This window comes from Pelodiscus sinensis, chromosome 3, assembly GCF_049634645.1.
Source record: "Pelodiscus sinensis isolate JC-2024 chromosome 3, ASM4963464v1, whole genome shotgun sequence".
In the NCBI taxonomy this organism is placed as follows: Eukaryota; Metazoa; Chordata; order Testudines; family Trionychidae; genus Pelodiscus; species Pelodiscus sinensis.
The window spans coordinates 119,132,137-119,157,639 of NC_134713.1; the positions used below are offsets into that span (position 1 = coordinate 119,132,137).

Genomic DNA, 25,503 nt, shown 5'->3' on the forward strand with positions numbered 1-25,503 from the left:
GACGTTAGTTCGAACTAACTTTCATAGGCGCTACACTAGCGCTCCGCTAGTTCGAACTTAATTCGAACTAGCGGAGCGCTTAGTTCGAACTAGGAAAACCTCATTTTACGAGGATTAAGCCTAGTTCGAACTAGCTAGTTCAAATTAAGGGTTGTGTAGCCCCTTAATTCAAACTAGTGGGAGACTAGCCCTCCCCAGGTTTCCCTGCTGGCCACTCTGGCCAACACCAGGGAAACTCTATTGCCCCCCTCCCGGCCCCGGACCCCTTAAAGGGGCACGGGCTGGCTACAGTGCCCATGCCAGGTGCAAGCCTGCCAGCACCCAGCCAGCAGACCCTGCACCTGGCACGGCTCGAGCCACCAACCCGATGCCCCCCAGCCCTCTCCCTCTTCCCGGGACCAGGCTGGCGGCTCCCGGCAGCTTGCCCGGGACCGCAAGAGGCGGGCACCCGCCTGGGCTAGTGCGGACATCGTGGACCTCGTCCACGATCTCTGCACTAGGCACAGGAAAGTGGCCGTCTAGGGCAGGAGAGCTGCCAGCCTGGCCACCCAGGAGCAGGTGTGCATGAAAATCAAGGGGGTCCACTGAGACCCCCGACCCTGAGCCCTGAGCTTACAATGGCCGTCCTGGGTCAGACCAAAGGTCCATCTAGCCCAGTAGCCTGTCTGCCGACAGCGGCCAACCCTAGGAACCCTGGAGGGGATGGACCAAAGACAGTGACCAAGCCATTTGTCTTGTGCCATCCCTCTCCAGCCTTCCACAAACCTTGGCCAGGGACACCACTCCTACCCCCTGGCTAATAGCACTCCATGGACGCAACCTCCATCACTTGATCTCACGTCCCTTTAAACTCTGTTCTAGTTGTAGCCTTCACAGCCTCCTGCAGCAAGGAGTTCCACAGGTTGACTCTTTGCTTTCTGAAGAACAACTTTCTGATACTAGTTTGAAGCCTGCTATCCATTCCTTTCCTTTGGTGTCCTCTAGTCCTTCTTTATGGGAACTAATGAAGAACTTTTCTGTATGCACCCTTTGCACCCAACTCCTGCTTTTAGAGACCTCTATCCTGTCCCCCCTCCGTCTCCTCTTTTCTAAGCTGAACAGTCCCAGTCTCTTTAGCGTCTCTTCATATGGGACCTGTTCCCAACCCCTGATCATTTTAGTTGCCCTCCCCTCTCCCACCCTCTCTCTTCCCCTCTCCCACCTCCTTTTCCCAGTCTCCCCCAGTTTTGTTCAATAAAGACAGATTCCATTTTTGAACACAATTGTCCTTTATTTTGTACATCAAGAAGGGGGGCTAGGGAAGGGTAAGTGGAAGGAGGTGAGGGAGGAATGGGGTACGAGCCCCCTATGGGGAGCACTGGGCTGGCTCTGCGGGCTTCTGGGGGTGGAAGCTCTCCTGCAGCCCCCCAATTTCCCCCTCTCCCCAGATGGCAGCCTGCGGCAAGTGCAGCCGGTCTGATGGCTGAGTGCTGTGATGTGCCCAGTGTGGGCACTCCGGGCACTCCAAGCCAGGAGTGGTTTGCAAGCGGGGCACCCCTGAGAACTGTCTGTCCGGGGTGGGGGTTGGGACCCTTTAAGCACAGCCCTCGGCTAACCTGAGATAGCATCTCCATGCTCTAAGTCCTCCTGTGATGCCCTGCTGGCACTGTTTCCGGCCATCCTTAATCTCGGTTCAGGGTCCACTTAATGTGGACATGCTAGTTCGAATTAGCAAAACGCTAATTCGAACTAGTTTTTAGTTCTAGACGCGTTAGTTCGAATTAGCTTAGTTCGAATTAACTAATTCGAACTAAGTTAGTTCGAATTAGCGCTGTAGTGTAGATGTACCCTAAGTTACTAAAAATCATGGACTCAATGCAGCCCTTGACTGGTCCAATCAAATATATTACTGTACCTCACCCACCGCATATCTCTAATATCCTGGGACTGAAACAGATACAACTAAGCATAGGCTTTGTTTAGGGCCTTCAGTAGCAATCTTGTGGATGTCTCTTGCATGAGACATCTTCTGTGAGTGTAGGAAACTGGATGTCAAATCATCCTTCATTCTGCTTTATTGTTATGTCTATAATGCAGAAATAATCATTAATAAATAAAAGCTTGATTTACAAATTTTCAGTCAGGAAATAATATATGCAATTCATTCTTGGCATAACATGGTCCACACTTCTGCATTTCTCACTAGACCCAAAATATTGTACCATCAGATGACAGAATAAATGAATTGCAAATCTTCTTGGGTTCACAGAGGTAGCATTTTGCAATAAAAAGTCTAAATCTATTACAATTTCACTTCCCTCACTCCTGCTGTACCATGAATAGGAAACATTCTTGACAAAAAACAATTAAATCCCTCTATCCCCATAAAATAAAATAATAGTGCCTCACATGTACATTAAGGAACAAAACATGGCTAGTTTGGACAGAATTATTTATAATCTAAATTCACGTTTCAGTCTACATTTAAGCAGCAACTGCTTGTAAAGCTTCATTTTTAAATTGTTACATTATACATTAGGAACAGCTAAGCGTAAGAAAATAATGTCCTTGAGAATCTATTTGGTATTTGTATAGATCACAGTTTTAAACTGATTTAAAATGGCTTCCTACTCCTACTGGAGTCAATGATAGTTTTACTGTTGACTTCAGTGGAAGAAAGATTGGGGCCCTTAGACTGTACATTTTATAAAAAAAATGGAGTCAGAGTCTCTGCTGGCATAAATTGACACAATTCAATTTAAGTCAGTGGAGCTACACTGATACATACAGCCCAATGGAATGAAAGGGTTAGAATGGCTGCAGACTCTTCACTGAAGCTTACCTACCAGGGTAAGATGTGGTAATGGGAGTGGAGAGAAAATTTCCTTTCTAACCTGGCATATATAGTAGAGATTATAAGAATCTTTCCAAAGACTTCAAGTTTCAGAATCTTTGGAAATGTCAAAGCTCTGGGGTTCCTCTTCATTTCTTCTCAGCCTTAGAGAATTAAAGATCTTTCTGTAGGACCGTCGAAAAGTTGGGCTTGAGAAGCAGTACACGATGGGGTCCATAGCACTGTTGAGATAGGTCCAGCAGATACTAACCTCAAACACATTCTCAGCAAAATGAAAAGATGCACAACTTTCAAAGCTTTGGAGAATATACACAAGCATTCCGCTCAACACACTGGGCAGGAAGCAAACTCCGAACACCACCACCACCGCAATCACTAACAGCATGGCTTTCTGCAGCTTAGGTTGCTTTCTCAAGTCCCCAGGGCTTTTCTTCAGCTTCTTGATGATGCCAACTGTGCAAAACAAAATGAGGCCAAAGGGAACAAGAAATTTCAGAAAGAAAAATGTGACATGCCAGACGCTGTGGAAATCGGCCTTTCCTTGCAGGTGGAAACTGTGGCATTCAGTACAGTTTTTGGATTGAGGAACGAATAGGATCTCAACAGTCAATCCGAGTGCTAAAAGCCAAACCATGCAAGCAATAACTCTAGCATTCCTGCTTGTTAGAGAGCTGGTTCTAGTGGTAGGGTACACCACCCGGAAATAGCGATCCAGTGCCACAGTGGTGAGGAATGCGATGGAGACAGCTTGGGAAAGAGACAGTGCAAAGAGAATTACTAAACAGAGTTGGTTTCTATAATCCCAAGTGTCTAAAATTGTATGCCTGAAAGCAAGGACCAGTCGAAATAGCAGGCAAATGTTCAGCAAGATATCTGCGATGACCATATTGAGCAAGTATACAGCATGTGGCTTCCACACTTTCAATCGGAAATAGAAAATCCACAGAGCAACAGCATTGCTTGTGAGTCCCAGTCCAAATTCCAAAATTAGTAGGATCTTCACGGCTATTTCCACAGACTCATTGGAAAGAGAGCAGCTAGAATTTGCCATTTTCTGCTGGCTCCCGACAAGAACTGAAAAATTGAAAGCCCTCCAGTTTATTTTGCAATTCAAAGCAAAAAAAAAGTTTCTTTTCCTCCCAATACTGTAATTACTTCTGCATTTCTCAAAGAAGGAAGCATACCACTAGCATCAGGCACTCAAAAGGAAACAACTATTAAGTATCAGTAAATAAAATGTAAAGCGTACTATGCGTACATATATATTTATACATACATATATATGTGGGCATGTACACAAAACCTTGGCCTGAACCTGCCACTCTTGTGAAGCAGAGAGCTCTCTCAACTCCCAGTAAAACTATGTGGCTACGTCTACACTGGCATGATTTTCCGAAAATGCTTTTAACGGAAAAGTTTTCCGTTAAAAGCATTTTTGGAAAAATCGCATCTAGATTGACAGGATGCTTTTCCGCAAAAGCACTTTTTGCGGATAAGCGTCCGTGGCCAATCTAGACGCGCTTTTCCTCAAAAAAGCCCCGATCGCCATTTTCACGATCGGGGCTTTTTTGCGGAAAAGAGTGCTATGCTGTCTACACTGGCCCTTTTGCGCAAAAGTCTTTTGAAAAAAGACTTTTGCCCGAACGGGAGCAGCATAGTATTTCCGGAAAAGCACTGATGATTTTACATGAGATCGTCAGTGCTTTTCCAGAAATTCAAGTGGCCAGTGTAGACAGCTGGCAAGTTTTTCCGGAAAATCAGATGATTTTCCGGAAAAACTTGCCAGTCTAGACACAGCCTGTGAGTTGAGGGTGCTCAGCACCTTTTATGTGACTAAGAGTGCATCTACACAGCAAGGCTTAACTCGAAATAAGGTATACAAATTGAGCTATGTCAACTGCGTATTTCAAAATTGGGAGTGTCTACACAGCATTTATTTCGAAATAGAGCACTTTTCCTCCGACTTCCCTTACTCCTCGTACAATGAGGGTTACAGGAGTTGGAGGAAGAAGTCCTCCAGCTTGACACTATTTCAACACTATTTCTAAATAACTGCCTGCTGTGTAGACGCGGGCTAAGTTATTTTGAAATAACACTAGCTATTGTGAAATAATGTTGCTGTGTAGACGTACCCTTAGTGAGAAAATCAGCATCCTACCAGAGAGAGAATTCCATTTTCCAAAGTCTACCACTATGGGTATGTCTATACAACAGAGTTTTGTCAGGAAAATGGACATTTTTCCAACAAAACTTGAGGAACGTCCACACTGCAATTGAATTCTTCCGCAAGAAAATTGAAAGAACAGAAGGGTTTTTCCAGCATTGGTAATTCTCTTTCTACGAGGAAGAAGTCTTCCGAAAGAGCTCTTTCGGAAAAAGGCGTGTGTGGACTGGGAAGAGGGAGTCTAGATGTAGCCTTTGATGACATGTTTCTGTGAGTCTGAGCAATGGTACTTCATGTCTAGTTACTAATTAGTTGTTAGCAGTGGATTAAGTGACATTAATTACTTTGCCTTTCCCAGAGAATATACTGGAAATGCAGTAGCATAGCGTGACATACTTTTTTTCTCCCCTACGGTGCTTAAAATGACTCCTGTTTCTGGAAGTGAAAGTCATTTAACATATTTTTTTTAGAACCCAAATGACATCCCTTCTCTCTCTCTGGCCATTTATTCTCTGTGTACACACACCACATTTGTTTTGTTTTTCCTCAGTATTCTTCTCATAGGTACTGACTGGAGCATGCATGAAAAAAAATTAGCAGATGCCAAAGTCTCCTACCCCGCAGTAACTCCCAGAAACCCGACTGATCAGCTCTTCTCCTTTCCTCCCAGTGCTTTCTGTCCTTCAGGGATTGGCGTTCCACAGCATGCAGGAGGCACTGGGGAAAAAGGGGTGGAGCAGGAACAGAGCTTACTTAGGAGAAGGGCTGGGACTGAGCAGGAAGAAGCAGGACAGGGGCAAAGCAGGGGTGGGAAGAGGTGAGGTGGGGGTTCTGGGGAAGAGTTGGGGGTGGGAGCTTGGGGAAATGGTGGGACTGGGGACAGGCCCTGGGGCTCAGTGGGGGTTGAGCAACCCCTAGGCAAAGTTGGAAGTTGACACCTGTGTTTCTTCTAGTATTGCTCTGCTTTCTTCACAGTACTGACTGCTTTCTCCAAACTCTTCCAGGGTAGCGTTGGGTAACACACTTGGTTGGTGCTTTGGAAGGAGAGAATCAGCCAAATGCCAGTTGCTCTCTTTCCTGGCTGTGTGCATCAGGAGTGTGATTGGAGGGCTCCTAGTATATAGGAATCGAGGCGCTACCAAGAAATGCAAGGGAAAAGCTGTGAATTGCTAGAAAATGTAGATGAGCAGGTGGGGAGATACAGAGGTGTCTTCTCTAATTCTGGACTGCTCCAGGGGATGGTGCAGCACTAAGTTAGAGCATCCACAAGGTTGCCTAGGCTGTGGACTTTGCTGCAGTAACCTAGAGTAACCAGAGCAGGTGCTCCTACACCAGGCGCTGTGTATGAAAGTGGTGGAGGGCTCTTTGGCTCTCTAGTGACATAATTCTCAGAAGGGCCTTGCAGACCTTTCATGCTGTGACAGTTTGCATAAAAGGGCTGTGTCAAGGTCAGAATATGTCCCCAGGCCTCACAATGAGGTACTGTAGGTGAACAATGTCCCTCTTCTGAGAGTCTGCTCCAAGTGTGGAAGAAGATGGCACCACATTGGGAATTAAGTGGAGCAGTCAGGAACAGTTTGTGAGGGACACAACAGCATAGAAGAGACACATGGGTCAGAAGAGGAAGGAATTACAGTGGCTGAAGTAAGCAGCAGGCTGAGGTTGTGGTGGTAGCAGAGAAGAGAGAATGAATTTGAGAAGTGACAGTTATGTTAAGAACATTTTGTGTATGGAAATGAGTGTATGTGAGCACGGGTAGTGGGCAAAACTTCTGCTTGGGGAGATTAGTTCCCCCACCCACCTCTGCTGCCGATGCTTCCCCCACCCCCACTCCACCTCTGCTCTGCCCCTATTTTCACTCCCACTCCACCCAGACCTGCCCCTCCCTACCTTTCTTCCCTCCCCCTCCCTGTTCACCATCTCCCTTCTGGCCAGTTGCTCCAGCATCACACAGTGGAAGGAGGAGTCATCCCAGAAAGTCCCAGTCCCCAGGCTGTGGTCCAGGAGGAGTGCCGCCTACTTCATGAATGAAGCATAAAGGTTTTGGAATTGTAAAAAACCACTTCCTTTCCATCTGGTGATCTCAAAGTACCTAAGCAAAACCCCAAACACCTATGAGGCAGGCAATTATTTTTATTATCCCTGGTTTTTGACTGGAGAAACTGAGGCACAGGCAAATTAAGTGCCCATCTGTGGTCTTTTTAAATCAATGGAAAGATTCGCCTTGAGATCAAGCTTTCAGTTATGGGTCCAGTATCACACCAGAAGTCTAACATGGGGGTCATTACTAAACCCTCCAGGTTTTCCCATTTCTAGCTCTACTTTTAACAGTAAGCCTTGCTTCTTCCCTTAAATTGTACTTTCCATTTCTCTTATCTGGAAAGGAAATGATTCTCTTTACAGGGATTCTTAGAGTATATCTACAATACAGAGTTGCTGCTGTTGATCTTCCAGAGTTTGAATTTGCGGGGCTAGTGAAGACATACTATTTTGGACTGAGGGGGGCACTCCAGTTGATGCCAGGAGTCCTTCTTCCACCAGGAGTAAAGGAAGTAGAAGGGAGAGTGTTCTTTCTTCGACTTCCTGCAGTGTGGACAGCACCAAAGTCGAGTTAAAGTACTTCGACTTCAACTACACAATTAACATAGCTGAAGTTGTATATCTTAATTTGACCTTATCCTGTAGTGTAGACATACCTTTAATTACCACATGCATCTGATGAAGTGGGTCTTTGCCCACGAAAGCTTATGTTCCTACACTGCAATTAGTCTATAAGGTGCCACAGGACTCCTTGCCGCTTTTGCAGATTCAGACTAACATGGCTACCCCTCTGATCCTTAATTATTGATTACTGAACAGACTGTGCACACATGTAGTTGTATTTGGGGTACAGTAGAGTCCCCCAAAGGAATATAGTGCAGTGTTTACATTTATTCTCAGCATATGTTTGATTTCTACAGTTTTTTTCAGAAAGGGGCTTCGTGGAGTCTTCTCCAAAAATGTTTAGAATATCCATGTTTTGGAGTCTAATCATGGAGGCTGATGCTTAAAGAACTCAGCTAAGGGGTGCTGGAACATGAGGGGAATCAGGAACCCCTGTGAAATGTGTTTCTGTTTTTCACTGGCTGGCAGTAGCCCAGCTGAATAGGATGCCTCATGCTGGCTGCTGCTGGAGCTGAGAAACAAAGCAGGATGCTGGAAAGCATGGGGGCTTCAGTGGCCAAGCCACTGCAAAATGTGTTTGTTTTTTCACTGGCTACCCGGCCCAGCTATGGGACTCCCCTCCTGCTGCTAGGCCTGCCAGTTCTGAAACTGGAACAACTCAAGTCCAACAAGAGAGGGAGGGAGAAGCTAGGTGGAACTGGAGAGCACTGGCGGCCTCGGGAAGAGCACACAGAGAAGGAGAAGGGGAGATGGAGGATCAAATAGGAAGTGAGGAGGAAATCTGTGTTAGGGGCTGGGGCTGAGTGAATGGAGAGAGAGGAACTGCAGTGGGTGGCAACCGGAGGGTCAAACACCAGTGAGAAGAGGAAAGGAGGAATCTGGGGAGCAGCTGAGTGGGGGAGGGACAATGGAAGGAGTGGAGAGGAAGACCTAGCACTGTCTGGGGGGCATAAGCAGGGGCTGGAGGAGGGAGGCAGGATGACACCCACCATGCAGCAAGAGCGGGGTAGAGGGAGCAAGATGTGAGAGAAAAATCTCAGGGTGGTTGGAATGTAGCTTTATATTGTAAGTGAAATACAATTTACTCTTGGGGGATTTATGTTCTGAATTAGATGGGACCAGACTCCGAGGCCAGGTAACAGTCAGTTCTAGCCCTTGTCAATAACATGAAGATCCTTAACCCTTCTCCTTAGTGAACATAATGTTCATGATCAGTTATCGATCTTCTGAATGAATCCATTGGTGCTTTAGCATGAAATGACACCACTGGGACAGCGTGACCGGATTTTATCCTATAGACCAGATACATTCTGCAGAGCTCTAGCCATAAATTGAATTTCATTCTCCTAGAAACAGCCGTAATAACAGCACCGGCAACTGAAATGCCTCTGTTAACTCACAATACAGGAGCATAGCTGGTGGCACTATTACCCCACCACTGAGCCTCAAGCCAGACTACTGGGGCCAGCCTCTAAAGGAAGAGGGGGTATTTCAGTTCCTGGTTTCATTCATTCCATTTTTGCTTCAGCTGAGACTGTTAACAAAGATACCAACTGATGGTCTGTGCAGTGCCCTCTAGGAAATGGTCTGAGTGAGATCCCACGTTTTCCACAGTCTGACAAAACCTGGTGATACTGTAAAAATATTTGATCTGCGTGTACGAGGCTATAAGTGCCATCCTGCAGATGAGCCTCTGTTCTAAGCCTTGTGGTTCCTCTTACTGACAGATGTTAGGCTTGCATGGGCTGTCAGCTGCCTAAATTCCGTCATAGTGAGTGGGAATCACAAACCCTGTAGCTCTGCAAGTACATCTTGTTATATTATGCCCTTGATGCACACTAGTCAAGAATTCAACATGATTGAGTGGAAAACCTCTAGCAACTAGCCAGATGTTACAGCTAATTATTTGTAGTGTGGGAAGGCACACACTGCATGGCTAAAATTGTAAAATTTGTTTCAGGAGGTAGTTCATTCAAAAAGACACTAATTATCTGTTAAGATTTAACTGTGTGCCATGCAAATAGCATTGAAATAACAAATCATTTTAGCTAACTGGTGCTATTGAAATTCTATTACATTTTATATTAATAGGCTTTAATTCTCATGAAACTGAAAGCCAGGTTTTCAAAGTAAAGTGCATCATGCTTCATGTTTTAAGTTATGCATACAAGATGCATCCTATTTGTCTGTTGCACTCACCTGTGTGCTACTTAGACAGTCAGGGGTCTGTCTGGCCAAGTACACATGAAATTGCCTAATTTACATGCACACATCAGCTATTTGCACTCAGAGAAATTAGGCATGTGCTAGAGTGTGTGTGCAGTTATATGGGTCTAGCTTTGGAAAACAGGCCCCAAGTTATTTCTATTTTGGAAAAAAAAAGTGTTGCTATGGGTGTATTGGTTTTTATTTAGCAAAGCAAACGTGGTTATGTTACACTTCCCTTTTACAGTAAATTGAAAACATTCTCCTCGCTTGTGGTTGCACAGCATAAAAGAGCATAAGAGTTTAAGGCTAGAATTTTCAAAGGAGCCTCAAGGTAACATTCAGTAAGGGGGGCTGAGTGCCGAACTTCCTTAGGTTCATTTGAAAATTCCAACTTAAATGTATAGTGTTTTTTAAAACTAACACAGACATCAGAAACATTACAGGCACAGATGGCGTGTTGTGGCACAGTATCTGGGCACTGAGTGTTGAGTGCCCCACATTCAGGTTAGAAGTTTGTCACTCCATGGGGCCAGAATGTTAAAGACAGTGAAGGTACGTCTCCACAGCAGGGCTAAAGCTGAAATAAGCTACACAACTTGAGCTATGTCAATTGCGTAGCTTAAGTTGATAGAGCTTATTTTGGCTTTTGGCACTGTCTACACAGCAGGAATCTGAGGTAGAGCACTATTCCTCCAACTTCCCTTACTCCTCGTAAAATGAGGGTTACAGGAGTCAGAGTAAGAAGTACTCCAGCTTGACTGATGTTATTCCGAAATAACACTGCTGTGTACTTGTAGCCTAGATGTGCTCATACTGACTGTCCCTATTTTGTATTTCTGGTGGCTGGTTACTCTTTGGGAAGGTCCCCTCACTTCCACTGAGAATGTCTTCAATCCCTTTTGGGACCCATTGCAAGGTCTTTCTGATTAGTCCCATTTTTATATGATGAGCTGGCCTAGAAGGCATGGAGGGCAACTGATTTTCTTTGCTTGGGGGTACTTTGTGAGTACCTTTCAAGTGACAGTGAGTTATGCTTTGATGTATGTGGTGTTTAATAATTATGGGTATCTAACTGGTGGTTGTGGTAGGCTTGGTTTAAACATTAAAATAAATATTATAACAACACTCAGTATTTTACCATTTTGGCTGAATATCAAAACACCAGTAAACATGGAAAAAAAATCAGTATTTTAGTATAATACCTAGTTAGCAAGAGTTTTCTGGTTCAGTACTGAATTACTATACCAGACTCATTTTTCTCCTTTGTTTGTTATCACAGGTTTTTCAGTCTATCCTGGCACACCTTCTCATCTAGTTGCCATGATGCCAACACTTTCAAGGTTTCCTGCTGCTTTATTTCCTGTCCAGCTCCCTTCAGAGAATTCTCCACAAGCCCAGAACCATGTACACGTACAAACCAGTCCATCTGTAACACAGACTACCATTCAGAGAGGTCCCCCAGCATCCTCACCCAATAATAGCTGCTCTGAAGCCTTAGGGGAGCACCCACAACCTCCAGTTCCAGGTGGGGAATTAATCAAGGCACTGAAAATCTGCTCCCAATTTTGATATTGCGCAAATCATGAAAGCTAAAACCCATATGATTTTGATGGTTTTTGAATTTATAAACTTTTAAAAAAAGTTTTAAACTAATTTTCCCACTGGGTTGAGATGGTGGCACTGCTGTTTCCAGTGCTGAACTGAGAGGCTTGTTGATGTGGAAGTGATATAGGTGGAACAGAAAATAAACATTAGATTAAAATAAAAAAGTTGAGTGTCAGAATGTAGGGAACATGGTGGTTTTCAGGGAGGAGAGGCTAAGAAGGAACAGATTGTCATGGCTTCCAAAGGTGATAGATGTGTCTGCTTAGCTAAGGAGGAAGGCTCTGTGTTGGCATCTGTGTTTTCACAGAGGCAGATGGCCTTGCCGTAAACAAGTAGGGATGGAAGCTCCTGCTTGGCTCTTTTCTATATCACATTCTGTGCACTCATTTTCTATAATAGTATTTCTCAAACTTTTTTGATACCAGGGACTGGGTTGCTGTTAGGGAGATGTCAGGGACTGGCACTGGTCTGGACACTGGTTGTTGAGAAACACTGCTTTATAAGAAATGTTGAGGATAAGAAAGAAGTAAAGCCAAAGCAAGAGAAAGTGAGAGTAAGAACAAGAAATGGGAAGCCAGGGAAAAGATGAGAGAATGTATTATGTAGGGATGGAAGGGACGCAAAGAACCTTTGTGCTAGTTTCCTTTAAGTGTACTGCATAGCAAGACCAGCTACAACACATGGATATGGTTTCCTCTTACATTGGGAGATAGGGATGTTAAGTTTAGATTAATTGGCTAATAGAATAGTCGATGCAGTTTGCATCAACTATTCAATTAGTCGATAAGGGCACCTCCATCTTTGAAGTGGTGCAACAGCCTCAAGGCTATTGCTGCTCTTCAAAAGCAAGAGTGCTGCCACTTTGAAACACCTTGGGGAGCCCGGCGACAAGCTCCCCATGGTGTTTCAAAGCGGCGGCACCACTTGGTATCTGGGGTCAGCTGGGGACTACATGGGGAAATACAGCTGGGGAAATGCTGCGTGCAGCCCGGGTTTCAAAGCAGTAGTGCCATGTGGAATCCAGGGGTCTGACCCCAGGCTGCATGTGGAGCTGCCTCTTTAAAGCACCTCCTCTTCTTTTCCCCCACCCCCTTGCTGCCTCTTTCTGATACAAGCAGCGGGGGGGGGGGGAGCAACTAGTCGACTAGTCTTTCACATCCCTAGTGGGAAACACTAAGGGATACAAGCAGCAGGATGTTTTAAGCCTGTGCCTGACTTTAAACATGACTGGTTAAGCATATTTATGTACTTTGCTGAACTGGGGCTTAATGGAAATTATGATGAGTATGTTTTGTTAGACCCTTAAATTGAAAACTGACAGCTAGTAGCATTAAAATGTATATAAACTACAAATAAAAAGGTGTTTCTCTGACTATAGGGAAAGAGATCGAGGCATTATCTCTAAGTGCCAGAAGCCCCACAAAAAAACTTTCCAGACAAGATGCTCAAGAAGAGGAAATCACAGCAAGGGAAGGTGAATTACAGGAACAGATCCGAGCAGTGTATGCTTTTGTGCCACTCTGAAAAACTAAATTGAAGTGCTGTAAGAGAGAAAAGCAACATGCTAAGCAGTTTTGGGATGGGGTTATGAAGAGTTTTTCCTAATAGACTGCATATTGTTTATATTATTTTTTCCTCTAAGTTTGAAAATGGTAGAGCTAAAGTAACTACTATCTGAGTTTATTTTGGCACTGTTTGTAAAGCCAGACAGGTACTGTGAGGCAAGGGAGGTAATATGGTTACACAGCAAATCAAATAGCAGAACTGGAACTTGATCTGTGCTCTCCTGGCTCAGGTTTTACAGTATATATAGTCAGTTTTTACTATATATATACATATATATTTGTTAGTCTCTAAGGTGCCATCCTGATCATGTCATTTAAACTCTTTGGGCTTCATCTTCATCTGGCATAAATTAGCATTGCTTTAGTCACTGCAAGGTACTGAGAGGCAAGGGAGGTTATTTGTTAGTCTCTAAGATGCCACAGGACTACTCATTGCTTTTAATGTAAGTTATTTACCAAGAATCAGATTTACCAAACTGGTGCACAACAAAATACAACAGAGATTCACAGCTTCTAGGAAATGAGAGGTCACAGATGTGGCCTGTGAGTCACCATGGAACAGGACAAACCTCCCTCCCGCCCCCCCCCCCCCCCCCATGACCAATGACTTGGAGCATCCATGTGGGAGGGACAAATTCTCCCACAATGGACAGACAGATAAAAGAACCACTGGGAGGAACAGGGTTATGATTACTCCGCCTTATGATCAGCTTAACTTTATGACTAGAGGCCCAGAGGCAGTGACTAGAGCAATGCTAATTTATGCCAGATGAAGCCCAAAGAGTTTAAATGACATGATCAGGGTTACACAGCAAGTTAAATAGCAGAACTGGAACTAGATCCGTGCTCTCCTGGCTCACATGCCTGTACCCTATGCACTGGGCCATATTACCTCCCTTGCCTCACAGTACCTGCCTAGGGATTAGGTCATGCTGGTTTTCTAAAAATTCCGGGTATCTGGGAGTGGGGGCAGGGAGCCGTGCAGGGCCTATGGGGCGGGGGAAAGAGGGAGAGCGGAACAGGGTCTGGGATGTGGCCTGCTGGTAGGGGCATGAGCAATGGGGTGGGGCAGGATGTGGCCTGGTGACGGGGGGTAGAAGCCAGGGGGGCGGAGATGGCGGGGGCAGCCTGCCGGGGATGGAGCTGCGAGGGGGCTGACCTGTGGGGGAGGAGACCAGGAGGCGCGGGGGTAGCCGGGCGGCCTGGAGCTGTGGGGGGGCCATTGCAGCCATTGGGCCCTCCCCCAGGTACGTGCTGCATGCACATCTGGCAGGGGCGGCGGGGAGCGTCTGTGGAGCAGCCTGGCTTAAAGCACCAGTTTCCTTCTAGTTTCCCGGCTCGGAAATTTGCTAATTTCTAAAGTTTTCTGGATAGTTAAGTGCTGGATAGCACAGGTTTTACTGTAGTAATATTATATATAATTTGTTAGACTCTAAAGTGCCACATGACTACTCATTGTTTTTAAAGTTACAGATTAACACAGCTATCCCTCTGAGACACTTACATTAAGTAATTTAAGCTAAATAAAACTAGTTATTAACCTCCATTAAACATTTGCAGCTGCTTTTTCTCTAGGAGCAAAATACTCTCCATTGTTCAAAACTGGGGTAGTGAGGCTTGACACAAGGGTTGGGATGTCTGTTGGAGAGGAAAATCAAGGTGTGTCTATAGGGCTTCAGTAGCACTTGCTGTATTTATGCCACAAACAGTGGACACTAGTTGCCAGCTATGTCATATGTGTGAAACAAGAAGTATCAAACATGGGCTTTTCTGCTCCTTGATCATAGACTTCTGTGCCTTTAGCTAAAGGAATAATTCTCCGCTGTTTGACACTAGTATTAGGCTTTTATCAAAGAGACAACATACCAGTTGTAGTGAGTCTTGCCAGTTGGTTCAGTATGGAGGGTGGGAGGGGGCAGTTTACACGGGAGGTGGGTTTTTTTTTCATTTGTTTGTTTTTTAATAAAACCTCCTATTACAAAAGCTATGTGCAGCTCTTCTTGCATCCATGTAGTAGGCCAGCCAGTAGGAGGAGACATAAGCACACATACTTCAGGAGGTTTAATTCTAGCCAGCAGAGAGCAATGTTGTCCAATATACACACTAGCCAGTTAATTTCAGTTTTAGCAATCAAACACATGTCAATTCAGTTTCACTGTCCTCCTTTGTAATCATTAAGGATTAGTGATTCTTAAGCTCTTTTGTGAATCTCAATCTTCCAGCTAAGTTAAGGTTAAAATATTCCAGGAAGCATTTTCAGATATTAAAAAAAATGCTAGAAGTTATAGAAAACTTGACTCAAGGTCTTCTCCTAATGTCCTTCCTCCCTGTTGTTTAGATGAAAGCCCACTAAAGGAAGAGGCTTGTCCTAAAACTTTGCCTGCCATTAAAGAAGAAGAGGAAGAGCAAAATGATGAACAGATTCCCCTTTCCCCTTTTGGTGTAAGAATGAATGCAAGGACTAAAAACTTGGAAGACAGGTAAGGAAAGGGTTTAGTTTGTCACTTACAATGATGCAGACGAAACTGCCAGTGTACGCCACACCCCCTGGCTTGAAGTGATTTCTATATAGAGAGTTTAGAGTTTGATTTAATGGCTGTCAACATGTCCACTACACAAATTGTTCCAGCGCCCCTGCATACAACAAGTCTTACAGTTGCAAATACTAACCTATCAGTGAGTACCATCTCAAAGCTCCTTCCCCTGCTATGAGATTAGCTTGTGTGCATGGGCGGAGGTGGGACAGATCCATAGCTCTTGGGTAGAAGTGCAAGTTCAAGAGCTGAAACACCAATGACAACATGCAATCACCTCCTGGAAAAAAAGTCAAATGGAGGAAATATGCTGGGAAGGGGCCAGCCACCCTTAGCACACTGGGGAGTGTAAAGGGGTGTGCAGGCTAATCAGCCAAAGAAGAAAAATATAATCCCGATGATAGGCCTCTTCATATTCCTTTTCACAGGGTTTGCTCTAGTTTCCCAATACACCAGAACAGATCAGCTCAAACTCCTGGGTAATAACCTCCAGAGGCCTTTTTAGTTTAAAACACAGGGAGAGGAGAGGACTTTTGTACAGAGCTCTGTATTCTAAGCTACCCAGGTAACTGAAGTCCAACCCAGACTGCCCTGTTTCATAGAAGTAAAAGATGGAGTCCAAGACTGGTACAAACAGAACTGTTTATTGTAAAAGAACTGGGATAAAATGCTTAAAAGCCGGCTCCCCATGAGCACTGTCTCCAGTGGAGCTACCTCCATCCCTCGCCCCCCATGTGTGAACATGTGACTGCTGAAAAATTCAGCAGTTACACATTTACAATCCCCCTCCCCCCCCTTTTTAACATTCCTAGCACAAACCAAGGGAGACTAGCACCACAGGGTATGCCATCCATGGATACCTGAGTTAGCAGTATCCCCATGATTGCTGATACACCCAGGAGCAGTATATTACATTCATTACCCACATGAACATGGAGGGTGTTCCAGGAAGCTGTCTCTGCTACTAGGTGGATCACTGATTGACTATTATGCAAGGGCGAAGTTTTACAAGGGTGGAGGCGGGCAGCAGCCTTATTCTGCTCCTCCCCTGCTCCCTTTCCTGATTCCAGCTCTAACCTTCAGCTCCAATTCCTGACTTTTGACATTGGCTCCACCCACTAGGCTTGGGCTCCTATGGCCTGGTGTTAACAGGTGTCAGGTTATGCCATTCATTTCTCTGCCACCCACCCTTTTTAAAACAGATTACCTTTGAAATCTGAACTGAAGGTGAGCTGTACTATAATTATAAAGAAATATAGTTGGGAAGTTATTACAATTGATGCCACCTTATTCTTTGCCTAGACCAATCAGACCAGGAATTGGTGTACGACAGAAGACTTTTGAAGAATTTGTTGAAGAGCAACTTAAAGTAGATTCTCAAATAATAGAAACCCACCAGCAGGTACCGTGATCTTAGCTGTACTGATAAAACGATTCAACTTGTTTCTACAAGTCCCTATTGGTTTAAATGGTACCTGGGCCTTGTTCTCGCTCTTAGCGCAAAGGGGTATTTCTCCCCTCACCTATGAATAATGTTAGATTTGATCCCACAAATCAAAACTAAGCACTGTAAATGCTGTTGGCATATGATACTGCCGACATTTTGTGGGCTGTTTAGTATTCACACTATCCTACTCATAATTTAGCCTCCTCCAAACAGTGCTGGATTTATATACAAGATAAGTAAGCTACATCTTAGGGCCTCGGATTATGAGGGGCCTGTAAATAAAATAATAATAATAATTGTTAGTTGCATCCTTTCCTATGTACCCAGTATATGTGCAGATATAAAACTTTATTATTTCTATATTTATTGTCCTGATAGAATAGGACACATTTTCTTTTTGGGAGGTGCTGTTTGATAATCACGTCCTTCTGCTTTTGGTCTCTTCTAGTATGCACTTAATTCTCTAGTCTGCCCAGTGCTAAGAATGCTGGTATTGGTCCTGCAAATTGAGCACCTGAGTAATCCCAGGTGCTTAATCAGTGAAATTGCTCACATGCTTAAAGATCAGCACGTGCTTAAGTGTTTTGTTGAACTGGACACAAAGTGCTCAGCCCTTTGGGCAGTATCAAACCTTTGAGCCTTGTGATATGCTCTGAACTGAGATCAACAAATAAAGATGCAATGTGGAGCCAGATTTTCAACAGCACTCAGCACACTGGATGAGTGTCGCAATGGGAGCCGTTGGGTGCTGAGAACTCTTTATCATTTGGCCCTTAGCGTCAAATGTGTCAGTGGCTTTTGTCCACTTGAAACTGGTGTCAGGCCTGTATTTGATTTTCAAGCCTGTCCACCAGCTCTTCCACCTTTCTATATCTTTTCTCACTTAGAAGATTACAATTTAGTATCACTCTTTTTCGAAACCCAGAACAATAGATTCCTGTTTCCTCTTTGTCCACCAATAGAGTAACACAAGCTCAAACTGATACCCTATGTTCCTTTCTATATGATAAAATATTACACAAAACAGTAATATTGCCTTAGCTGCAGGCAAATTTACCTCTTCCTTAGAGGTTGTTCTTATTTTCTCCAGTATCATACTTAGTAAAACTAGAAATAGCATAGAAGGAAATAAGTTTGTGTGTCATATAGTTCTCACGTCAGTGGAAGGGATAGCTATTATTAGGCAGGTGTTATTGAATAAAAATAACTAGCAGGGCCATCATTTTCCAACTTGGCTGCCTAAAGTTAGGCCCTTAAATCCATATATAGGCACCTAAATTAGATGCTGAAAAATTCATACTCAGTCAGAAGTCCAGAGTCTAAGTATCTGAAATCAGTCTGCTAATATAGGTGCCTCTTCATGTACTAAAGAGCTTTAAATTCGGGCATTCAAGTTTGAAACTGTTGACCTAGCATAATAAGATTAATAAGCGTGGGCATATGAGATGGTGCATTTCATATTCCTTATGGAAATATGCTTATGGATATTGTAACATGGTCGAGGCTTACCCCCATGGCACCTCCTGCCAGTAGCTTTGGGAATGAGCTCTTCTGCTCTGGAGCACCCCATTTCAGCGGGTGTCTCGCCTGCTGTTACCTGTTTTTTTCTGAACTGCTGTGTATTAGGACCCACATCCCTCCTAGACTGTGGCACCCTTCCCTCTTGGATATTGCCCTACCACAGTGCCCTCATGTCCTCTCGCTCTGGGAACCCTCAGGGGCAAACTGCAGTCTGAAATGGGCACTCATCATCAGCAAGGGGGCGCCTGCTGCCTTTGCCTATCCTGGCTGCTTCTCTGCAGCCCTAGTAGCCCCAGGTCTTGCTTCAGGCCCTGCAGCCTGGAAACTTGCCTGGCCATAGCTTCCCCAGCTCTGCCTACCTTTCCCTCACCCCTGCTCTAAGTCAGGAAGCCTCTTACTTCCTTGTTTGCTAGATCCCTCCTGCTCCACAGCAAGACTGAGCCTGTCTCTACCCCTCCAGGAGCCTTTCTTTATACTGCCCTCAGCTGGGCCCTAATTGGCTCATACCGGCCACAGCTGCTGGCTCCATAGCTTCATCATTCCAGCCCTCTCCTTGGGCTGAGTTTTAACCCTTAAAGGGCCAGTGTAGGGCAGATGCCCTGTCACAGATATGAATATGCATGACTAGGAAATATTCTATGCAAAATATTTAATGTAAGGTATCATTAGAAAAGTTGTAATCTGCTGAATGTGTATTTCGGTTTATGTGCACATATTATTACTGTATGTGAAGTTAGAAATATGAAATACAAACCTGTTTTACTAATATAGACATGCTAAGTGAGGACCATTAAGGGTATTTTAGAAACTTGATGGCTCATGGATAAGGACAATGATGTATGAAAGTGGAACTAGGACAATAGTTTGGACACATGTAAATAAAAATTCTAAGATAGCTCTGCACAAGGACTGAATTAACAGGTTTGTAAAGGAATGTCTGGGTATTTCAGAAGTAAGTTTTATCCTATGCTAGCCAAACACTCTAGAAGGGTTTTTTAGACTTTCTAAAAAGTGATTAACAAACACGGGTTTGCAACCCATGGCTCTAGAGCCAAATATGGCTCAGAACAGAACCAAATATGGCTCTTTTGTATTCCCAAAATACACACAATTCTTTAAAGTAGAATGAAAAGTTAATTCAAAATTTAAAAAATGCAAAATTACACATTTCACGATGGTCTTTTTTAGTCTGTTTCACCTTTAACTGTTCATTTTAATAACCATCCATCCTCTCCACGCATTGGGGTTAGTGCATATTCTCTTTTTATTTGATTGGTTGAGAAATCTTTCCATCATCATACGTGATGGGAAACTGTGTGGCCCCCAATAGTAAAAATGGTGAAGAAAAAGAGAGACGATGAGTACTGATATTTTCAAAATGAGCGGACAGACTTGTGTGTGCATTTGTCGATAGGTCTGGATCTTTACACGGTCTCATTTGTAGTATGAGACTGTCCTCAAACAAAAAAATCAAATTTAGAATGGGATTTCATGACAAAACCCCAAGGTTGGCACACAAAAAAAAGCCTACAAGGAGCTGCAATAAAAAATGAACATTGGGCAAAATAACTTGCTGGCATGCCTTAAAATCTGCACGTTTTGCAGGATCATACAGCATTATTCAAGAGGGAAAGCCTTTCACTGATGGGGATTATGTGGAGAGATGCATGCTAAAAATTGGTCACGAATTATTTGATGCATTTCACAACAAGGACAAAATCTTACAGAAAATTCAAGACATGCCATTATCAGCAAAAACAGTTCATGACAGAGCTATGAAAATGGCCCGTCAAACTGACAAGGAACAAATACAAAATTTGAGTACAGCTACTTTTTTTGTTAGCTTTGGACGAGACAACCAAAATATGCAACGTTAATCAGTTGTGTATTCTGGGACAATATATTTGTGGAAATGCTGTGCATGAAGAAATGATTGAGAGAGAACCAATAAAAAATCGAACAAGAAAAGAAGACATTCTTAAAACTGTGATGAACTTTGTAAAAAAGAAAGAAATACAGTTGGATAATCTTTTATCTGTGCATACAGACGGTGCACCTCACGTGGTCGGCAAATACAGGGGATTCCTTATTCTTTTGTCAGAACAGCTGAACTGACTGCTTTTGTACTTTTATTGTATTGTGCATCAGGAGGCACTTTGTGCACAATCTTGTGGAACCAAACTCGAAAAAGTAATGGGACTGGTTGTTAGCATTATCAATTGGATTCTTGCCCGAGCACTTAATCACCATCAGTTTCAGTCACTTCTCGAGGAAGTGAATTCCAAATACCCCGATCTAATAATGCACAGCAGTGCTCACTGTTTATCTCATGGTAAAGCTTTGTCTCATTTTGCTGCCTCCATTAACGAAATTAAGTCATTTTTGGATATCCAGGGTGTCGAACACCCCAAGCTTTCAGACTGTGACTGGTTGCTCAAGTTTTACCATCTCATATATATTACTGGTCATTTGAACAAGTTGAACCTTAAGCTATAAGGGCAAGGCACTACAGTCCTGACTCTACAGCAGGCAGCGTTTGGATTTGAGTCAAAATTCACTGTTTTCATAAAAAATATCGAGATGTGCAGATTCACAATTTTTCAAAATCTGCCAATGTTTTGTGATTCGTATCAGAGAGAGAATCCAAGTAATAGCTTCAATTTGAAGCAGCTTGCCAGATTTGTTTCTGAGCTCCTGATGGCATTCAAGTCTCGTTTTGTTGACTTTTGCAAACACAGTGCTCTGTTTAAGTTTGTGATTCATCCACATAAAGCATCCATTGAAGAACTGGATTTGACAGTCATTCCAGGCATCTCAGTCAGCGATTTGGAAATGGAAATTGCAGATTTCAAGGCATTGGATAGCTGGGTGGAAAAACTCTTCAAGATGAATTCTGATTTAGAATGCCTTGCTTGACAATGTGCAGAATTGGCAAATTTGCACAGATAGACTGACATGAAGAAATTGGAACATGATGATTCTGCAAACTTCCTGTCACATACAACACCATGCAGAATGACAGCTTGGCCTTACTTTCATTGTTTAGCTCCACCTATATGTGTGAGCAGTCTTTCTCTCATTGGAATCACATCAAAAGTTATTTGCACTCAAGACTGACAGAAGACAGCCTGAATATGTGCATGAAGCTGATTTTGACCAGTTATGATGTACACGTAAAGAAATGTGAGAAAACATGCAGCAGCAGAAATCCCATTAAATAAATGTGTTGAGTACAGTGCTTAATTTATACTATTATTAATTATCATGTCAATTATCAATAATATTAAGTAAATATGAGCATTTTTATAGAAGCTCTTTGCTGACCACGTGTTCTGAATTTTGATGTAGTTTGGCTTTTTGGTTTGAAAAGGTTGCTGATCCCTGAACTAACATAACACTGAACATTATCTTGGTCCAGTTTTCCTCCCTATGGGAATTTATTTGGTTCCGTGTGACTTCGACAATATAAATGCTGGAAAATTAGCACTGTGTGTGTTTAAAAAGTTTTGATATGAAGGAAATTAGAAAAATGTGGCATACAACAAAGAAACTGTTTTCATTATTATGGCTTCTGCCTAAAGGGATTTGATTTTTCTTTCCATTTTTGAGCAATGTATCATATTTTAAATATAGTTTTTGTTGTTTGCAGAACTTCTGTGAGGCTAAAGTGACTCCTCGGAAATCTTTCCTGAAACGTGGAGAAGGCATTGCAAGACTTGAAAAAAATAAAGAGAACCTTGTGAAAGAACAAACCAAACATCCCAGAAGAGTTAGTTTTGATTGCCAGAATCTCTTCTCTTGGCCCTGCCAGCAGGATGCAGGAAAATCACAGCTGGGGAAACATTTAAATAGTTTAAATAGGCGGGCCAGCAGCCCCACAGTTCTGGTCTCTAGTGAGAAGAATACAGATTGCATCATGTCCATGAGTGAAATAAAGGCTCAGGTTGACAGTAAGACAAGCGATCCTGAGCAATGCCCATCAGAAAGAAGAGAAGGAGGTGGCAGAGTAGAGGGTGCAAAAGAGGATCCTGCTGTATCACTGAAGATGAATTGGGCTGAACTCCTGCAGCAGTGTCAGCAACAGATGACTGAAATGAAGCTACAAGTAGGTGAGAAAAATACAACTCAATGTCCTGATTCTCTAAGACAAACAGACAGAGCAGACAAAAGTTCTATGGAATCTATAGTTCAAAAGGACCTAGATATTGTGGAGCAGCTTCTGAAGGGCAATCTAACTCAGACAGCAGAAAAGCCCTTGGAAATCCTTCAAGAAGGCTCTAAGCTTCAGAATTTAGAAGGAAGCCAAACCAAGCAGATGGACTGGAGCACAGGCCTCAACTTCACATCAAGCATGGAAGGAATTAGCAGTTATCCCGGTGAAGATTACACTGTGAGCAAAGGCCCAGAGAGCTTAGGAGGAACCACCACTGAATTTAAGATGGTCAATGACAGAATAATGAAAGTTACCCACAAATCAACTCAAGGCATGGACAGAAAAAAGGGCGTCACTTCTTCCTGCCACCAGCAAGAGTGGCAAAGCAGTAGAAGTAATGCCAACTGGTGGAATGCTCAACTTTTGTCCAGTGGGTCAGGTTGCACATCCACGGACAGTGAGGATGACCCCAAATCTCATTGCACTAAGAATCCCACAATGCACATGCCTCAGGGAGTAGGTTGCACAGACAAAAATTTGGATCTCTCTGATGCTGATTATGCTAGCGATGAGCCCAGTGGAGCAGAAGATCTGGCCCCAAGAAAGCACATCAAGCCACTTCCAAAGAACCTGGGGGCTCCAGAGATAAAAGGCAAGCAGGATCTTTTCCTCAGCACAAGCAGCAGTGAGTCTGGCAATGGAGTAGCCAAGCTGAAAGTAAATAAGGCTTGCTCTTCTCTTCGAAAGGCTCCTTTTCAGCACCCAAGATCTGTGAAAGATGAAAGAGAGCTCAAGACAAAAAGTGAGAAGAGTAATGTTGGGGATGTTAAAAATTTAGATCTGCAGTCATTACCCTCATTCCCTGCATTCAAAATTAAAGAAACCCTTGCAGAAGAGCAGGCACAAGGAAAACTGGTTGTGGGTACTCTAGGTAAGGGCTAAGCAAAACTTAAAGAAGTTGTATGTCAATACGAGTTGATCTTTTTTCTTGATTTATAATGATTCTACACATGCTCCACAGGTGTATGCACCATCCCATGCCATGCTCACCACTGTGCCAACATTCCTAAGTCCTTACCTAGAAAAACCAGGATCCTGCTAGGGCTGAGGGAATAGTTCAGTCTATATGCCCATTTCAGTCATGGCCTCTTTGCAGAGACTGCCAACAAAGGTGTCAGTCAAGGCTACTTTTAACTGGTTTCATGGCGAGGGCAACTGCACTAGGAGCTGGACTGAGCCCACTCATTGCTCATTGTATATAATTGAATACTGTTTCTGTGTGGCTGTGTAGGTGTGGTTGCTTAACCCTCATTATCCTTTGCATCTTCACAGCACTTTACAAATTGTTAATTTATCCTCTCACCATCCAGAGTTAGTACCGCAGTGGAGTTACTGCCATTTTAGGGATGGAGAAACACAGAGTTTAAGTAATGTGTGCAAGGCCAGAATGGAAGATGATTTTAGATGTGGGATTATAAAAATGAGAGGGTCAAATTCATCTCTGGTGAATTGTAAGTGAAATTACAGTCTGCTATATCCAGGTTCCTGGTCATGTGCTCAGATGCCAATCTCTCATTTTGTAATTAAATAGTGTTGATATTAGGCACAGGCAAAGTGTGTGGCATTGTTTGAGACACAAAGATGGAGATGGCCTCTGCCCTGAAGAGTTTACAGTATAAGAGACATTTGTCCCATCAGAAAAAGCAGGAGGCATTGGAAGACCCAGAGGGGGGAGTTACCTCACAAACCTGATTTAATCTTATATTTTATTTGATCCTCTTACTTTTCTTCTTATTGTGGAGAGAATCTTGCAGAGGAAGTGGGTTTTGAGGGGGGATTTTTCTGTTTCCCTTTATAGCAACAAGGAACTCCAGTGGGGAAAAAAACCCCTGGCATGTGGTTTCTGGTTCATTGAAAGGCCAGGGTTGCAATTCCTAAAATTATAAAAATACTACATGCCCATGCAGTTTAGTTATGTATTTGCTGGGGCTGAGTGAACGTTACTATTACAACTAACATGACTATGTTTCTGCCAGGTTCAGCCACCTTTCCCCTCTGGGTTGGTTTGTTGTCCAAGTGAAAGTTCTAAGAAGCTCCTCTGTTCTGAAGTAGACATTTTGTGGTGCAGCACATTGCACTTAATGGGAGTGAGATCCAGTTGGATTTACAGTGACCAAGAGTCTGCTCCTGAAAACCCTTCCTGTGACAATCTGGTCTGGTCCTGCTCTCTGGATGGCATCTGTTCTGTTGTGATTGGATCCACATACTGGGATCTGGATAGGAGTAGTGTCTGGTCACTGTTCCTAAACCAGGCATGTTCCCAGTTGCAGATCTCATGTTTGACTCTCTTCTTGGACAGTGGGACCCCACACAGTCTGATTGCTTAGATCCAAGAACTAGTGCCTCAGCCCTCCTGAGCCCATTGCTGCTTGACTGTGGGGGCTCTGGTTTTTCTAGTTATACATTTTGAGGACAACATGGCAGGAAAGCAAGGAAACACAGGCTTAGTGAAGGAATTTCTTATACAAGGAATGTCTGGGCAGTCAGTCGTTCAATGTCAGCGATCCTGCTGGTAGAGAAGCTGCAAGCGTTATTGTTACTGTTATTATTTGTTAATAATAAATTGTTCCATTAGAGTAGAGTCATTCAGTGTTGATGGCCCTTGATTACTCTGTTACACCTCAGACAAAGACTCTTCACTGTCAAGTTCCTGCTACAACATGGTTACTCAAAGCCACTTCAAAAGTTTCATTCAAAATAGAGGTTAATTGTCAGCATGGCATTTACAAAACCCAAAATGGAATTTGTG

The 25,503-nt window shown here is 43.5% G+C and overlaps 2 protein-coding genes across 7 annotated transcripts in view; one reads left to right on the forward strand and one right to left on the reverse strand.

The window, feature by feature from the left end:
* LOC102452998 (centrosomal P4.1-associated protein-like) overlaps nucleotides 1-25,503 on the forward strand; it is a 70,533-nt gene that overhangs the window by 15,669 nt on the left and 29,361 nt on the right. For all 6 annotated transcript variants that reach the window (XM_075924640.1, XM_075924636.1, XM_075924635.1 and 3 more), the window contains 5 exons: nucleotides 11,149-11,394; nucleotides 12,853-12,948; nucleotides 15,378-15,519; nucleotides 16,876-16,975; nucleotides 22,191-23,625. In XM_075924640.1, the coding sequence (XP_075780755.1) occupies nucleotides 11,149-11,394; nucleotides 12,853-12,948; nucleotides 15,378-15,519; nucleotides 16,876-16,975; nucleotides 22,191-23,625 (2,019 nt within the window). The remainder of the gene's footprint in view (nucleotides 1-11,148; nucleotides 11,395-12,852; nucleotides 12,949-15,377; nucleotides 15,520-16,875; nucleotides 16,976-22,190; nucleotides 23,626-25,503) is intronic.
* GPR31 (G protein-coupled receptor 31) lies at nucleotides 1,295-4,188 on the reverse strand. Its single transcript, XM_075924634.1, has one exon. The coding sequence runs from the start codon at nucleotides 3,882-3,884 to the stop codon at nucleotides 2,916-2,918; it is 969 nt and encodes a 322-aa protein (XP_075780749.1). The 5' UTR covers nucleotides 3,885-4,188; the 3' UTR covers nucleotides 1,295-2,915.

What these genes read in the sequence shown, in the direction of transcription:
- GPR31 (XM_075924634.1), bottom strand. Translation starts at nt 3,884, where the DNA reads ATGGCAAATTCTAGCTGCTCTCTTTCCAATGAGTCTGTGGAAATAGCC.